An 18,560-nucleotide genomic window follows, 5' to 3' on the forward strand; every position below is an offset into this window, starting at 1 on the left:
TGCTAGGTAGCCCAAGCTAGCCTCAAACTTCTGATTCTTCTGCTTCAGCCTACTGAGTAGCTGGCTATTATAGGCCTCTGCCACCATCCCTGGCTTAGAAGAAACTTTTTTCTAGCTGGACATGGAAGCTCTCCCCAAGGCTGATAAACTGATGAACTCTTTCTATTCTTTTCTTCTTTCCCTGCCTTCCTCCCCTCTCTCTTTTTCCAATAGTATTTATAATACATAGAGAATTTTTCCATTAGTGAGTACAATACAGTACCAGATGGCAGACGGCCCTTTGGAACCGGAGTAAATGTCTTGGAGCCTCCTTCCATGTTGTTTGGTCAGTCTTACAGAATGGTGAGGGCTAAATGCCATAGGACATCAGAGCCTGGAGCGATTAAGATGAGCTTTCTGTGCCTCTTATTTCTGCTCATCTTTTAAGTGAAGGTGAGCTCATCTCAGGTCTCGAAGTCCAGAGCCCTGTCCCCACAACAACAGCTGTGACCACAGAATCTGCCTTGCAGTTAGTTGTTTTTCTGAGTATTTCCTTTTCTTTTTGAGTGTTGGTATGAATGTAAAAGGTTCATTTTGACTTATTTAGCATTGACAGGATAGTACACAAAGGAGAGTTTTTATATTATCTTTGCTGCTATGCTGCTAGAAGCCAAAGTACTTTTTTGTTTACCATAGTATGTAGTTTTTTAGTTGTACCTTTTGTAAAAAGGATATAGACAAACATTGGAATTCAGCTTTTGAGCTTCCTGTACTTTAATGTTTGCTTAATCCCAGTTATCTTTATTGGTAGTTCTTATATATATAAACTTCACAGTCACCAATATATATTATTTATTTATTTACTGTGGAACTTTGCTTATTTTGTTTTCTACTGACTTGAGTTTGTTTTATTCCTTACCCCCTTATTCCTACTGTTAAAAAGTTATGAAGAGAGTTGGACAATGATGCTCAGGTCTGTAATCCTAGCTATTCAAGAGGCTGAGATCTGAGGATCATGGTTCAAAGCCAACCTAGGTAGGTAATTCTGAGAGATTCTTATCTCCAATTAACCACCAGAAAATCAGGCGTGGCTCTGTGGATCAATGTGGTAGGGTGCTAGCCTTGAGCAAAAGAGCTCAGAAACAGTGCCCAGCACCTGAGTCTAAGCCCCATGACTGACCACAAAAGTCATGAATATATTCTTTTAGTGGTTATGTAACATTGAAGCATATTTAATGTCTTTTCTATTTTAATATTTTAGTTTTTTAAATTAATTTTATCTGTTTTTCTCCCTAAACAACATACAAGGACTAAGAATGCTTTATACTTGGGAAGTTGATGTAGGAGGATCACAGTTCCAGGGACGTTCATGATACATTGTCTTGAACCAAAAGCCAACATCAATATAGCACAATATAATACTTTCATAAAGTACATTCTATTTTCTCTTAATCAGGCCAAGTATTTAATATTGTTTTACTTATGAATACAATACTGTTCTGTTGGACAAAATTAGGGTTTGGAAAGCTATATTAATGAGCAAATCCTTTTCACACTTAATTAGTGACCATAGGGAAGTTGTTTGATTTCTCTGACATTTAATTTCCTGAGTTCAAGCCCCAGGATCTTGATATGTGAGTGCACACACACATGTACATAACACACACACACACACACACACACACACACACACACACCACTTATTAAAGTCTTACACTTTAGAGAGAAAGAATATGAATCCAGGAGTCCTGATTCCTGAAATATATTACTGTTGTATTAGTTGCTCTTTTTGTTTACTTGACAACAATATGAGATTACACTGTGGTTAGACTATTCAATTTCTCTCTCTCTCTCTCCCTCCAGTCCTGGGGCTTGAACTCAGGGCCTGGATATTGTCCCTGGGCTTCCTCTGCTCAAGCCTAGCACACTACCACTTGAGCCATGTGCTACTTCCAGCTTTTTCTGTTTATGGGGTACTGAGGAATTGAACCCAGGGCTTCATGCATGCTAGGCAAGCACTCTACCACTAAGTCACATTCCCAGTCTGTCAATTCCTTTTTCTATTAAATACCTTGATGATATCCCACAATTCCTTTATTCTCATATGCTCTCACTTGATAAGCATTTATTGAGTACCTACTATGTGTTGAATCAAACTGAAATGTTGCCCAAAGCCCTACAGAGTAAAAGCTTTTAAATTTAAAAGAATCAAGATAAAGTTTACAAAATATTGGACTTCTGAGTTTGTAGAGATGGGTTAAAGGATTATTCTGAGTATCTCCTTTGGTATGGTGTCTTAGACTAATATTCAGTAAGCCTCCAGCCTCCATGCACCAGACAGGAAGAAGTGCTTTATATAGCACCAGTGGCCTGCATCCAGCCCAGCTAAAACTGGAATCCAGATAAAACTGGAATCCAGAGCATGAGACAGATTTTAAGGTGATTCCAGAGCAAACTGTTATTTTCTTGAAGTTGTGAACTATGCCTATATGCATTGGAGCCTCAGAACAAATCACAAAATGTAGATTATATCTGACATCGATTTTGAATCAGAGTATGGCTATAAATGTTATAATATACAAACAATATGAAAAAACACGAGGTTCCTTGTCAGTTATTGCTAACTTGTCTATCTCCAGAAATCTGAGAAAAAGTCTTCAAAAAACATGTCTTTTGTAAAACAGCCTTCAACGTCCTTTCTATTAGTTCTTCTTTAACAATTTTTACATATATAAAATAGTTATTTACTATGTATTTCAGGAATAGTACAAGATGCAAGTTCAAAGAAGAGAAAAGTATATGTATTTTCCCTCTGTGGTGCTGGGGATGGATCCTATGGCCTTGTGCATCAATCCTCCAATACAATTGCCTCCCCTGACTACAAAGAGAATAATTTTGAAGGACTATGTTAAGAAACAAATCTGCATTCCATTTATAAAAATGTTCAACAATTTATTTTTCTCATTATTCAATAGAAAACAGTCCTAATGTTTTTATATCAATTCTTTTGTGTTCTTCCTGCCATCTTTGTTTTTCTGACGCTGTGTTTGTCAATTTCCTAGGCAACAAGATGCTGGTTTAGATTTAGCTGACCTTGAGGAAAACAAACTTCCAAAACTGACCACTTCTGCTATAGAGAAAGACATCTTGGTAACAAGTTATTTCTTTTCACAGTAGAACTGCAAATAAAGGAAACACTAGTAATTTGGTAGTACTCCTCCCTTGTGGAACTCTGTGAATGTGGAGTAAATATAGAATCCCATAAAATTGCTCCATTGGATTAATGGAGGAACTGTTCTCTTCCTGGTTACTTAAGAGCACAATCAAGAAATCCCAATATACAATTTATAAATGTTTGTCTCAGTCACGCATACCTTTACCTTTTTATGTGTGACATTATTCTTTTTAAATAAATTATCTTAACTATGTAATACACATTTTACAAAGAATACTCTCTTTCTTTAGTCATAGTAATTTTTCAGATATTCCAAATACATAACAGTTTTTAAAAATGTAAATAGGAAAGACTAATATTGCTAATTGGAGAATATTTGGAAGTTTAATATTTTTCCTATTAAATGCCATGTCAATACTTGTGAAAACATAGCTAAATTATATTTTCAAGTTTTATATTAACACACATATATGTGTTAATTTATAAATTAACATAGAATGTTAATATATATATTAGTTAATATAGAATGTTAAGAGAGAAATTAAAAATTTCCTAAATCCCATTGAATCTTTCTGGAATTAAATGTATAAGTATACTAGATTGCTTGTAGGTTTTAGTATGTACTTCTGATGATCAGTACTGGAAGAACAAACATGAACACATTACATTTTCAAAACTTATATAAAAATGTTATTCTATAATTTAGCATGAACTCTGTTACATATGTCACATAAATATGTACATAAATATCTAGAACTTGAAGTTTTATAATAGTTAAGGAAGGAATTTTAATGAGCTATCATGTTTTAAACTTTTAAAATCTTCAGTGAAGCTTTTGTGAATTGAAAAATTATGTTTTTATGGTTTATAAGTATTTAGTTTTTCTAAAATTTGAATTTTCTCCATGTTTTTATAATTCAATAAACATATGATAGCACTAAATCATCTGTATTTTCACTGTTTTCTCTTTGTAGAGGTATTATTATTACATTCACCATGGAATTGATACTGATCATGTAGCCCCAATGGAGGATTCTTGGTTGGAACATGTATTGAATTTGGTTCCACAGCATCTTAAGGTCCTCACTGACAGCATAATTGTATTATCGGATGAAATGAGAGATGATTATCTTCTTAGTGTAAAGAAATCCATAGGTAAATTACTATTACTCTTTGTATTGCAATTTGAGTATGTATCATAATTAAAGAAAACTTCTTGTATTGAAAGTTAATACCTTATACTTGAAATTACTGTATTATGTTATTTATTACACAGTCATTACATTTTACTAAAGACTTCAGGTGAATTTCACAATGAAGTATGTTAAGAAATTAAAAAAAATTAGCCTTTAATAGGAATATATTTCCTCAATAAAGCTCAGTAATGATGAAGAGAATTACAAAATATAAATTTTAACCCCTCAAAATATTTATTATGTCTAATATATGGAAAGAATTATCACTTAAAAAATTGTTTCTCCCTTCAAGATGGTCTGTTCCTTCAAAAATGTCTTGGTGAAGGTGTGAGATACAAGGGTGTGTGTGCATATGTGTGCATGTGTATTTATATGTGTGTGTGTGTGTGTGTGTGTATATATAAATAATTAACTGAAAGTTTTAGACATTAACAACTGATATCATTGTTACTGATAACATAAATTCAAATATGATGCTACGTTGTTGGATGAGAATTAGCAAACTATAGCTCAGAGGCTACATCTGGCTACTTTCATGTTTGTAAATCAAATTTTATTAGCACACGGCCATACTTAGTTATTTGTACATTCTCTAAGGTGGTTTTGAGCCCCCTAAACAGCATTGTAGACCTGTAACAGAGACTTCATAGCCCCAAAATGCTGAAAATAGTTATGTTCTTGACCTATTGTATAGAAAATATTTGATTCATGATATAGAATTGATTGATCCTAAGTCTTAGTGGATCATAAGAATTATGTTTAAAATAATGATTTCCAGCTCAACCTAAGTTAAAATCCATCAAGATAGGGCCTTGGAATATGTACTTTTATAAGAAGTTTTCTGTTTGATTGTTGTAGTAAAGCTGGCATAATGAATTTTTTGCCAAAAGTTGGAGAAACCATAATGCATTGGTGTGATTTGGTGAGCCTTCAGGGAAATGGCATTCATTGCAGTTAAGACTTACTAAGAATCTTGTTAACATCAAAATAAGGAGCCAAATAGTATAATGACATAGATGGGAAAATCAATCACCTCTAAAGCAGAGCATCAGGTGCTGTGAGGAAGGAAAGGGAGAAGAGGCCATCTGGACTTGCTAGGAAGGGCTCTGGAGGCTCCTGAATGGGTCTTGAAGGATGAGGACAAGCAAGAGAAAACAGTGAGGTGTCCTTGTATCTTAAAGGCATATATTTCCTTACAAATAATCTAACATTCTTTGTATTGATGGATGAATTGTCATCTTATTTAAAAAAATTATATTGACTCAACTGCTGAAAAAAAGAAAGAAAATATTGAGAGCCATGGCAGATGTATATGAAAGGCTGTTCCAGCCTTGTAAGCAGTTCTGTCGGCCAAAGCATAGGGCGCACATAGGGAAAGAGTCGCTATCTGAAGGGCTTTTTAAGCTTTGTAGAATTATTAAAGGTAAACGCCATTCTCTGAAGGATTTCAAGCAGGGGGTAATAACATAGTTGCATTTTGGAAAGAACATCTTGAAAAACAGGCAGGAGAATTAGCTCTTTCTGTGAATTAAATACCACAGAAGACAGAAGCTGAGATAGTTGGCCTTACTGACCTTACAACAAGATCATTTTATGTTCTGCAATTTAAAAGGCAACAAGGTGATATGTGACTTTTCTCAGTGAAGGAAAACACCTCTGTTTTGCTAACCTTCACCAGGAATATTTTTGGTTTAATAGCTTCTAAAAGAAAATGTAGTATTAAAGGCAGTATCATTTTCAAGTGAAAGAACATAGACTCATTGCTAAGAAAGAGAACATAAAGTCTCAGGCACAGACAGAGTAGATGTTCCCACAAATTAAAAAATTCTTCATAAATGTACAAATTGTTCATTATTAACATAACTAACATATTTAAGTGATTAATGTTAATTGATTTTGTTTTGTAATTGTTTGAAAATATACTATTACAACAAGGTTATTTATGAAAACTTTTCCATTTTCTTTCAGTTGATTTTGTTTTAAAGGATCCTAGAGAAAAAGAGGATGACAGAAAGACAGTTGAACTTCCACCTCATCGTGCTGAGTAAGGGATTGGGTTTTTCTAAGATTATTGACATATGTGATCAGTGATATAAAAGTAAATAATATCAAACAGATAAACATTTCAGTATATGAGTATATGCTGCTATATTTTCTCAAGCATGTGTTTATAACATACTTTCCATATATATATAAGATCTACATATTTATATGTATGTATTTCCTATATAAAATCTTTGTTCTCATGGTCTTTACCTATTTAAACTATGATATGTTACACTTACAAATTATTGGGTAGATGTATAAACAAGTGGGTACATAGACATGTGGGTACTTGGTTAAAATTTCAGTACTCTAACCAGGTGCTGGTGGCTGATGGCTGTAATCCTAGCTAGAAAACTGAGATCTGATAATCCTGGTTCGAAGCCCAAGCAAGAAAGTCCATGAGACTCATCTCCAACTAACCACAAATAAGCTCAAAGTGCAACTACAGCTCAAGTGGTAGAGCACTAGCTTTGAGCACAAAAGTGCAGGGAAAGTGCCCAGAGTTCAAGCCCCAGGGTCAACACACACACACACACACACACACACACACACACACACACACACACAGAATGAGAGAGACAGAGAGAGAGAGAGACAGAGAGCGAAAGAAGGCACCCTGTGGAAAAATGGTACAGGCTTTAACTATAGTTGGGAGCAAAAGCTTGATAACAAACTGCCCCAAACTACATTGGTGTTGTTGCACAACATATGCATATGTAGGATTACATGGATTAATATATAGCACATACAATGGCAATCAATTGGTTGTACAGCTCACTTTTTTACACAATCTTCTTGATTATAATCACCCCCCTGCTATTCTCTCTTCTCTCTGTTTCCTAAACCAATCCCATCAAGTTGCCTTGATCCATTTTCACACTGCAATTACCCCTAATATAGCCAAAAAAACAACTGTCATGTGGCCATTTCCATGTGTCTTCTTGGGAAGGTCTTTTCTCTGAGGAAAGACAAAATTATACAGGTGGTGGTATTACCATGCCTGAAACACTAATCTATGCAAGAAAACATACATGCTTAAAATCATAGACATGAAGTGGATATATTTAAATATATAGATGTTAGGAAATCCTAAAGCTGAAAATGTGTAAGTTCAACTGTTTTATGATGGTTAACAGTATTATGAAAGACAAAGATAGCTGTAGGAGTTACAGAAGAATTGTGTCTTCCAGTAAGAAAATAAGAATGTTGTACAGTGCCTGGGGTTAATAAGTGATCTTTACTTATTGATAGATGGTAAAGTCCACAACTTCCATAGATAGGCTATACTATATTCCTAAAAAAAAAAAGGAAAAATTAAATGTGTGTTCTGAAATTGATAAGGAGAGCAATTATATCAATCAGATTGATTCCATTTGACCATTGTCAATACTTGATCCTACTGTGGAATGAGGAGGATCAAGTATTTTTGAGACAAAACTTATGTGTTCAAGACTCAAATCTATTCCATAATTATCTTTATAATAAAGTTGTACAAACACCAAAATGGTATGTCCTTTATATATTTTAATACATATTTGCATATTTTTGTTATTTCCATGACATGAAATACATCATGTTTTTGTTAAATACAAACAATTACTCACCATAGTACATTCTTTGAGCACTTTTGTTGTGGTGTTCAGGACTTGTCCACACTGCCAGGTATTCCACATCAAGCCTACATCCATATTTAAGAAAGATAATGGAATGTTTCCTCTTTGTTTTCAGAATGGAAGTTCTGCCAAAGCCTTGGAGGAAGTCGTTTTTGTCTGCATGCAGTTATATTAGGGAGCACTTGAATGCCATGAACCCCACCATGCTGGCTGTGCTCGATCTGTGGCACAGTACATTTAAGTGAGTGTTTTTGGCCTTAAGAGGTTTTTTAAGATGAATTAAAGTTATTTTTAATCACTAGATTATTCTTTTTCCTATTTCAACTGAAAATTAAAATCTAAGTGGCACATATAATGTAAATATTCCAACATGGCTTTAAGTAAACAATGCAGAGTTGTGTGCAATGGTGGAGTGAGCATTGCCTTCCACCTCTGGCCCCGCTGTATTCTTCCTTTCTAGCCATAGGTTTCCGGGGCTGAATTGCCACACCTGAACTGCACAGAACATTAGCTGCCACTGTCTAACCAGTTTGGAAACTTGACTTATATCACCCCAAGAGAATGGCACGAAGTGAAATGTCCTAGTGAGTGGAGGTGGTCAGGACCTACCCCCTAGGCCTTGTCTCAGTGGGGCAGTGAAGCTGTGAGTACAAGCCCCCCGGGAGAGAAAAATGACGCCGAGAAAACAACATTATCATCAACAACAACAACAACTTGGCCTGTTAGGACTGGGGAGGACTAGGACAGTTCTGTGTGCCCTCCCTTGCGGGGCTCCGCCAAGGCTCTGGGAATCATTATGGCAATGTATATTATAGCAATGGACGCATTTGTTTAATTTAAAAGTAATATAGATTGGTATTTTTAAAGAGGGACTCTCTCAAGGTCTTTCCAGACCTGGACCAGCCAGGCTCTTAGGATAGATGGGCCGGCATCCTCTTTTTCAAAGTGTGAGCTGGGTAGCGGTTCAGTGCAGGGTCCTGGCCGCCCTCGGCTGCCTCCTTACCTGGGCGCCCTTGTCCTTGCAGGAGGAAACAATCCCTGCTGCAAACCTGCAGGAGCCACGCGAAGGACTCCGTGTGTTAGAGCAACAGTTAGCATCTCTGGCCTTGCCCACCAACTTCTCTAAACTTCCAGCAGTAGATGCCATGGCAGACTGAGTGCCTTCGCATCCCAATCCCCAGCTCAAAAGTATCTTACAAAAACCCCTGTGAATATAGACATACTTCACGCTTCTTTAAAGTGCCATAATTCTCATGGTGTGACAATGTCATCAGGCTTTGAGTTATACGTCCACCATAGACATTCGCTTTGCTTTCAGTTGCTTTATTTTTAAAATTTCTTTATCTGTTACTGTACAGGTGGTGTACAGGGGGATCACAGTTACAGAAGTCAGATAAAAACTACATTTCTTTTTGAGCAATGTCACCCCTGCCTTCAGCTTCTTGTGCTATGATTAATGCATCCATAAATAGCGTTGTATCCATGACCTTATTTACTGTCATGTGTTTTTACGGAAGAGTTCTAAAACAGGAATTGCTTGATCAATGCACGTTTGTGTTTTCATTTTAGTTGATGTTGCTAGACTTCTTTCCAGAATATTTGATGCACGGCATTTACCCTGACAGTGAAGGAAAACTTCTTTTCCAAAACTCTATAGCCACATGTATCATACCATTTATCTAACTGCTGCAAAATGTTATTCCTTTGTTATTTCTGTTTGTGTTCACTGCAGAATTGGAGGATTTGCACATCTTTTTGTATTTTTTTGGAACTGTTAGTTCCTAATATATTTCTGTTTTCTATTGGATTCTTTGTCTTTTCTCACTGATTTTTATAACTTCTTTCTATAATAGAGGTTTCAGTTTTTGTGCTAAATAACCTGAAACAGATCAACAGCAGAAACTCATATTTATACTACGTCCATTAACTAAACTGATGGCTTTCCATGTTATAATTTTTTTAAATTTACAATTCTTTTAGAATTTAATTTTTGACCCATTGGGAGATTATTTTTCCTGGGATACATTTGGTTTTCTTTCAGATATCCAACCATGCCGTCATCATTTATTAAATAATCTATCTTGTTCCTCTTAATTGACCATCTTTGTTCTAGATTAAACTCAATCTACAATAATGCAGAGAATCCATAGTGACTCACAAAATGTTTTCCTACGTTCTTTACTTTGTTTTTTTAATCTTTGAAGTTCTTTTTTTTGACATTTTTTATTTTTAATAAGTTTTTTTATTGTGAAAATACTGTACAGAGGGGTTACAATCACATGAGTAAGATAATGAGTACATTTCTTATCAAGTATCGTTGCCTCCTCCTTTGTTTTTCCCCTACCATCCCTTCCCTCTGTACAAACACAACATTGATTTGAAAGTGACTTTATAGTATTTTTGTTTGTTTTGAGACAGAGTCTTGCTATGTAGTTTAGGATGGCCTTGAACTCCTGATCTTTCTGCCTCAGCCTTTGATTACAGGCAGGAATCACTGTGCTTGAAACTCTTGTGTAATAAAATAACTCCTACTCGTGGAATGAGAGTTGGAAGGCCAATTTACTTGATGAAATGATACCATGCCTGTAGAGTACAATTAGAAAAAAATGTAATTAGTCCTTCTCTCATACTTCAAAGGCCTCTAGTGATTTCAAGAATAGGCTTAGGCCCTTAAAGTTGTCTTCAAAGCTGACGGACCACATAAAATTTACATTAAGTGAAGTAAGCCAGGCCCAAAGAAACATAGGTCCCATGGTTTCCCTTATTTGCAATAACTAGTACATGTCTAGGACAAGCAGAAAAGGTCAAAAGCTATGTATATATGACCATATAAGATGATGTTAAACGAAATGAACCCCAAGATAGGGACACAAGTAGTTTTATCCTTCTTGCTATTCTTTTAATGTACTTATAATGCACTATGTGATTCTTTTGTATGTTCTTCCCCCATGGTATAACCCCTGTTTTCACTGTATTTTATTTTGGAGCCCTGCATCTTGTATATACATTTTTATAATTTGGGGAGGGGAAGGGATATAACAAAATGCTTAAATACGGATACAAGTTGACCCATTATAACAATGGATTGTACAAGACACTATGTTGAGAAGGAACTTTACGGTTTCAGGGGGGTGGAGTTGGGGAGGTGGGGAGGGAAGGGATGCTAGAGGAAAAATAAAGGAGGAGGTAACAATGCTCAATAGGAAATGTACTCAATACCCTACTCATGTAACTGTAACCACTCTGTACAGCATTTTTACAATAAAAATATATATGAAAAAGAAAAAAAGTTAATTCTTCCAACTTTCCATTATGTAGTGTGGGTTTCTTTGGGTTTTAAGTTGGCTTATGATTAGGAAGATGCTGTTCCCACTCCATGTTTTTTTCTTTCATTCCCTTTTTTTGGATATTGGGGTTCAAGGATAACTTCTCGATAAGGCCCATGGTCTGTCTAATTTTTCGCTAGTCATGAAGCCATTATGAGGACATTTTTTCATATAGTCATGAAGCCAACTTACTTTATGGAAGTTGTACCATTTTTCACTTGGGTGGTTTCCAATCTTTAGCACATTGAGTTTCCAAAACAACCCAGTTATTGTTGTTTTTATTAATATCTACTCACAGGATTTCAGAACATACAGAGCTGGGTGCTGGTTTGCTTAATATTGTTTGTAAAAAGATAAACTTGGTCTATTACTAGTTATTTTCAGGAAACCAAGAGGCAAAAAAAGAGAGAAATAAATGAAAGGAGAAAAGGAAAGAAAAGATATCAAAGTGTGAGAAAACAGCAGAGCAGATGCATAAAAATTAAACTCTTTTGTTATTATAGCAAAGGTGTTAGCAGTAGCAAATGAACCAGACTTCAAGACATTCAGGAAAGATGAATGGAAAAAAAAAAAAAAACTTTTGTAGTGGGTTTCTGTAGAGAGATAACTCCACCAAATCCATTGTTGTCTTTAGGTCTTGGTTGTTTTTACCGTATATGAGTGTTTGGAGTAGAGTGGGCAGTATCAAGTGATGCCTCTCTGAGTAGTGGCCAGTACTGCGTTCACGGGGCATCTCTATGCTGGGTGACAATTGTAGGCCCTGAACACCTCAGAACATGTTACTATAAAAGATCTGTAGTGTGACAGGGGACTGAGGGATGTTACTGGAAAAACAGTCATTGAAACAACTCAAAAAACCCCATAAACCCATCCGTGTGGAGCCTGAGGGGATGCACTCTGCACATGCCATTTGGTATCCACTGCTGGGTTATCAGGGACCATCCTGAGGAAGTAGTAACAGTGTCTACTGAACTTTATCTAAACAATCAGACTGTTGACCAAGTGGGAAATCTTACTGCCAGACAATTCATGGCAAAGTTTTAATGTAAAACCGTTTACTCTCAGAACATGGCAGAGGGCACCTTTACCTAGAATTCTGTCTCAAATCAAACACGAAGGGTCTAAGAAAAATTGGTCTGATGGCTCAGAGGAAAACATATTCTAGGATCGGTGCTCAGCAACAACTACTTATGTAGTGCTGTTTCACAGTATATTCTCTCTATCCTAACTTACAGCTTTATAGTGTTGACTGTGCAACATGATACATTAGAAAAGTTCACTAGTAGTGATTGTACCTACTTAAGCCTAATGTATTATTGATGTCACATACTGAGTGCATTGCAACTTAAGAGATTAATATCAGCTTGAGAAAGAGATAGAAACAAATAGATTTGAAATGGATTTTATTAACCAGTATTTTACATTGATCTTTAGGTACAAATTAAATGTGATGTTCCTAATAGTGTGTTTATTATCTTCCAGAGGACATTAAAAATTACTTAATCACATGGAAACTAAATAGCAGTTTCTCAAGAGAAAGAATTTGTAGTTACATTGAAGAGAATAACACATCAATGGTGCTAATAACTAATATCATTCTTCCATTTTTAATTAATCTTCTAGAGAAAAAAATTTAAATGTGTAAACCATGCATGTAATGAAGATCTGCAGAAAAGCAATCAGAAAAGGAATTGTATTAAAAGCTGTGGGTGCAAACAAGCCCTGTATTTATTCTAACAATAAGACAGGTTCAAGAGAATTTAATACATTGGGTCTCCATTAAGTGGGAGAATTTGGCCATGCTATTGCTCACTACTATCTAGGAATGCTTTCTTCTTAGCGAAAGTACAAGTCTTGTTTTAGAAGAAGTAGATCTTGTTGACATCATTCCCTACCATTTTTGGTATTAATTTGAATGAAAAAACAACAGTCTAAATTCTTCATTAAATGCTAGCAATTATGATCTTTTACTTCAAAGTGAAGTGTGATGATATCATACTGTGTTTCTTTTCAATTCAACTATATAAATTAATTTTAAATTTAGGAAATATTAGAGTTTGGACCTGAAAGTTCCTCCCAAATCTCATGTATTAGAGGCTTGTTCTCTAATGCAGCCATGTTGAGAGAAAAAAGGACTTTTGAGAAATACTTCTATCATGAGGGCTCTGACCTCTTCAGTGGGCTAATCATTTTGTGAGCTCATCATTTGTTATGGTACATTGAAAGGTGATGGAAACTTGGGAGAGTAGGGCTTACTTGAAAGGAGTGGTTCCTTGTGGGTGTGTCCTCGGGTTCTATATCTTATCCAGACCTCTCTCATTCCCTTTCTCTTTCCCTCTCTCTCTCACTTTTGCTTTCTCTCCTTCCCTCTCTTCATCTCTCTCTTTCTCTGTCCTCTTTTCCTTTTCTCCTCTTTCTGCTTCCTGGTTGCAGGAAGTGTGCAACTCCACACCACTCTTTCACCTGCATAATGCCTTATCTCACTATAAGCCCAGAAACAATGAAGTAAGTGACTACAGATTAAAACCTCTGAAATCAGGTGTCATAAACAAGATGCATTGTTTCCATAAACTGCTTTGTTCAATGGCATCTCATTTGTACAACTATTTAAAGATTAAAAAAAACCCTATGACACCAAGAGCCAAAAATAAAACTTTCCTTCTTTGCTTTTCTCTGGTATTTTATGACAGCAATGGAAAGCCAACTAATGCAGAAAAATCTCACATTCTTGAATGTTTGAATAAAACTTTCAGTGATGAAATCTAGTAATACAATTTTTTGAGACAAGTCCAAGTGGTAAAACTGCCAACTACCAAAACTCTTTTATTTATTTTTTAATTTATGCCAATGTCAGGGTTAGACCTCAGGGCCTTGTGTTCTTGCTCAGATATTTCACTTACCCTTTGAGTTTTACCTCATGTCTGACATTTTGAAGGTTAACGAAGATGGATTCTCAAATACTTTTCTGTTCTTTTGGCTTTAAACCTTGATTTGTTAGGTCTTGATCTCCTGAGTAGCTAGGATTATAGACATAAGCCATATGGTAGCTAAATCACTATGTATTTTTATCTTTGCAGAAAATTACGTTTAATTGATGTAGAAGACTTTCATAATCGCCAGGATGCATTAGAGCTGTCTGTTTTTCAGAACCTTGTCATGAGACACATGGAATCTGCCAAAGAGACTCTACTTAAAACGTAAAGTTTTTAAAAAATCTCATGTAAAAAATATGTTTAGAAGTATGATTGATTGAGCATTTCATTTTAACTGCTTTGAGAAACATCCTATTTCAATAAGTTTTTAATCTTCTGTTTGAGAATATATATGTCTTCAGTTATCTTGGTGTATATTGTTTATACAGATGTTCTGCATACCATAGTTTATAAAGAAACACCATAACTACGCCTGGATTTTCCAAAATGTCTAGTTTCTGTCTTTGATCTGAGAACAGTGTTGGAGACCATTCATGAGTGATCGTGAAGTCATCATTCACCAGCTAGTTTATTTGGTATCTACTATTAATACATCGAAGGCACTTTGCCTCTTTCCTGGTGACTTGGAATGAAAGATGCCAGAAAAATGTAAAGAATGGTTAGGAAGAGGAAATGTACAATTTAAGTAAGTTAACAGTCTCAGTGGAGGTTAGACATATTGATAATTAAAAATCCCCTTGGATTGGTCCTTCAGAATGGAATATGATAATTAATGATGTAGGTGCCAGACAATATACTTTGAAATAACATGGAACAGTTATCTCTATCATGGATCATTAATGTGTTAAAAATAGGACATTAAAAGTAGATCAAATTCAAATTAAGAGAAGCCAAATTAAAGTATAATGTAAAAGTGGGAGTGGATGCATTTCTGTGATAATGACACTCTGGAGGCTGAGACAGGAGGACCAAGAGTTCAGACCAGCCTTGACTATGTCCTTTGGAGGTTTTGGTTTTTTTAATCTCATTCATTCATTATCTGTACCCTTACCACTTCACCTTGCCCTGGTCATGTCCTGGGTATTGATATTCTTTTACTGATATAGTATTCACTTCTTATGAAGTTTCACTTTAACCTGTACAGCAGTACTTTCCCATTTCCTATTCCACAAGCACATGATATACTTTTGTCTGTATGAAATTCCCTGTCTTAGAACTTTCATCTAAGTGGAACAACATGCATATGGATACCTCCTCTGGCTCCTTAGATTAGATTGAGAAGAACGGGAGATGAGTTAACCTTTAGGGGTATCTTTGAAGGCATTTCCAGAGGTGATCATGAAGGCTCTGACCTAATCAGTGGATTCACTCCCTGATGGACTTATAATACGATGGCATTATTGGAAGTGATATAAAAAAAGGAAGTGGGCCTAGCTGGAAGAAGTGAGTGCCTGGAGGCCTGTCCCTGAGGGCCATATTTTGTCCTGGTATCCTCCTGAGTTGTTTTATTCTGCTACCTGTTGGCTGTGAGACAAGTACTTCTTCTGTCACCCAGTGTCAGCTCTATGATGTTCTGCTCCAGCATGTGGGGCCCACCAATCATTTGCAGGACCCTCTGAGACCATGTGTTAGAAGAAATAGTTCCTTCTTTAAGTTACTCTCTCAGGTAGTTTGACCAAAGCTACCCAAAAGCTAACTAAACACATGTGAATCCTTCATCTGAATTTATACTGTTATTGCTTTGGCAGGCTCTTTTAACTTCCCATGTAAACTAGTACAGAATCAGTATAACTGATTTATCCTTTTTTCCCCCCTCTGGTATTGTCCCTTTTCAAGTACTCTATATACCCCCAGTTCGGTCTCCCATTTACATCTATATTTTTTAACCTGTTTTTTAAAGATCTTCTGCAACATGAACCTCATCTACCTTTTCCATCTTCACCCATGAAAACACTTTCACCTTGGACTATGCCTGTAGAAACAATCATGATAAAGAAAGCAGAAGATAGCTTCTATGCCTAGTTTGTAACCATTTTTATCACGGTTGAAAAAAAATCTTTCATGGGCTAAGTTTAACCACCTACAGAGTTTTAAATGTTTTTTTTTTTTTTCTAAGATCAGATGAGAATGATAGGAAGATTGGAAAACTGTCCACTTCCTTTCTTCTTAAGCTTCCTGTTTTAGCCTTGAATAATTGTAAAGATGTAGGTATAAGGAGATTAAAATGGAACAAGGATGTCTTGCACATCATCAGCAAATTGTTATTTATAATGTTTGCTGTGGCTCATTACCAAAAAAAACCCCTTGCTTTTGTTCTTTGGTGTGCAGCCTAAGTGACCCTTCCTCTATGAAATCTTCAGTTACCTTATCAAACATGATTTTGTTCTTTTGAGTGCCTGTAGAAATTTATTCTTTTCTAACTCAGTCTTCTTAATAATATTTCTTTATATGCATTCCTCTTTTGCTTCACAAGTCTTTGAGAACTGAGAAATACCTTGTACTCTAAATGTTTTTACACATAACAGCCACTCATATAAATATTTTTTGAGGTAATGAGTGAATTTTATTCGTCCTTTTCCCAGTTCTAGAGCCCCAGACTTATTTCAGCTTGGTCTGACACTGGAAACTTCTCAGTCCCTTTTGTTGACCTAGCATGTTTTTCCTTCCTGAAATTTCTGCTTGTTTTCTTTTTTCTTAAAGTGTTGCTTTAACAGTGATGTTTCCCTGTAGAAGCATCTGTAATAGTTCCATAGAACATCTGTCCTTATTTCTTATTTTTTTTTTTTGAGACAGGGCCTCACTGTTTAGTCCAGGCTGATCTTGAACTCTTCTGCATCAGCCTCTCAAGTTTTGGGATTATAAGTGTGTACTATAAAACCTAGTTTTAATGTTCAGTTCTCAGAGTTCTGCAAAAGTTGTTAGTGAATTTCTTTCCATTCTCCAGTATATTATCCCCATCTTCTATTATCTCTGTTTTATCCAGTAAGATGTTCAGATGTGTTCATCCTACTTATCTACTAATTTTACTTTTTAATACTACTTTGCCTGTATATCCTTTATTAGGGCTTTCTTCATTCTCATTCGTTGATGAAATTGCTTTTTCATTAAAAAATACTGCTACTTAAGTGGAAAATTATATCTCTACCCTTGGACCTGCTATTTTCCTGTTATGAGACATTGCTTTCATTATTATAAAAAAGAGGATTTTTAAAAGGTGAAATAATGTATTTAAAGCTTAGATTTGTTTTCTTGGAATATTCAAGCAACTCCTGAAATTATCTTATCCATGATCTCTTATGAAAGAAAATACCAATATTTCCGGATCCTTCGGTAGGTCAGTGGTTTATATAAACTGAAAACTTCACTTGTTTTCACCAGAATGTGCTATATATGAAATTGTATCATTATTTTTCTATTATAAGGACTCATGGAGAATTGAAACTTTTTTAGAACAATTACTATTGCCGGATTTCACAAGAAAAGAAGTTGGAAAAAATCAAGTGTATGATTTTGTTAATTTGTGTTTTTTGAGCAAGTGGGAAACGGACATGAAATACCACATAGGCTTGCTTGGGATAGGCTCTTCAATCAGTTATTCACATTATAGTTCTAAACTAACAAATGTATTCCCCAGAGAACATTTAGGAGGCTGGAGGGAAGTATCGCACAGTATTCAATAAAGTTAGTTCTCATATTTCTTCAAAAATAGCAGGACTCATAGTTCCAAGAGTTAGATTTATGTCTTACAGCATCACATCATTGAGTCATTTTCTATCGCTTATGATTTCAAATTTCTTTTCATAGGAGCAGTGAAATATTCTGGCACTTACATTTTGGAGAGTGGATAATGTCACTTAGCAATATACCTTTTTATGAGGACCTTTGGATGTCTCGAAATTACTATTAATGCTTAATGTAAAAGGAGTAATTCACAGAGAGTATTGACTTTTAAAAGTCTTTTGTTCTTTCAAGGTGGTTTCCAGAAGTGCAGAATATTTATTACCAAGGTAATAAAAAAAGGCAATTGCCAACTGGTGACAACAGTTCCAAATTGGAATCCTTTTTCAACTGTGCAGCTACCCTTATGACTTTACAGCTGCAGGAACTGACTTTGGTCTCCATGCAAGATTTCACAGACCTAATTGCACAGCCCCCAGTGAGTATGATTCAGTTGCATCAACTTGTACTTGCTAAAATTCTAAAGCATCTTTTCCAGTGAGAGGGCACTTACCTGTGGATAAACTTATGCAAATTGCATACTTAACATATATGATTATTATCACAATAGGTGA

General features: G+C 35.5%; 1 protein-coding gene across 1 annotated transcript in view; it reads left to right on the plus strand.

Moving 5' to 3' along the window:
• Dnah7 (dynein axonemal heavy chain 7) overlaps nucleotides 1-18,560 on the plus strand; it is a 210,385-nt gene that overhangs the window by 11,958 nt on the left and 179,867 nt on the right. The window contains exons 6-11 of the mRNA XM_042688311.1: nucleotides 3,042-3,129; nucleotides 4,129-4,309; nucleotides 6,319-6,394; nucleotides 8,125-8,250; nucleotides 14,413-14,532; nucleotides 18,241-18,424. Coding sequence (XP_042544245.1) covers nucleotides 3,042-3,129; nucleotides 4,129-4,309; nucleotides 6,319-6,394; nucleotides 8,125-8,250; nucleotides 14,413-14,532; nucleotides 18,241-18,424 — 775 coding nt within the window. The remainder of the gene's footprint in view (nucleotides 1-3,041; nucleotides 3,130-4,128; nucleotides 4,310-6,318; nucleotides 6,395-8,124; nucleotides 8,251-14,412; nucleotides 14,533-18,240; nucleotides 18,425-18,560) is intronic.

The sequence above is a fragment of the Dipodomys spectabilis genome, unplaced genomic scaffold (assembly GCF_019054845.1).
Source record: "Dipodomys spectabilis isolate Male_0828 unplaced genomic scaffold, ASM1905484v1 ptg000115l, whole genome shotgun sequence".
Taxonomy (NCBI): domain Eukaryota; kingdom Metazoa; phylum Chordata; class Mammalia; order Rodentia; family Heteromyidae; genus Dipodomys; species Dipodomys spectabilis.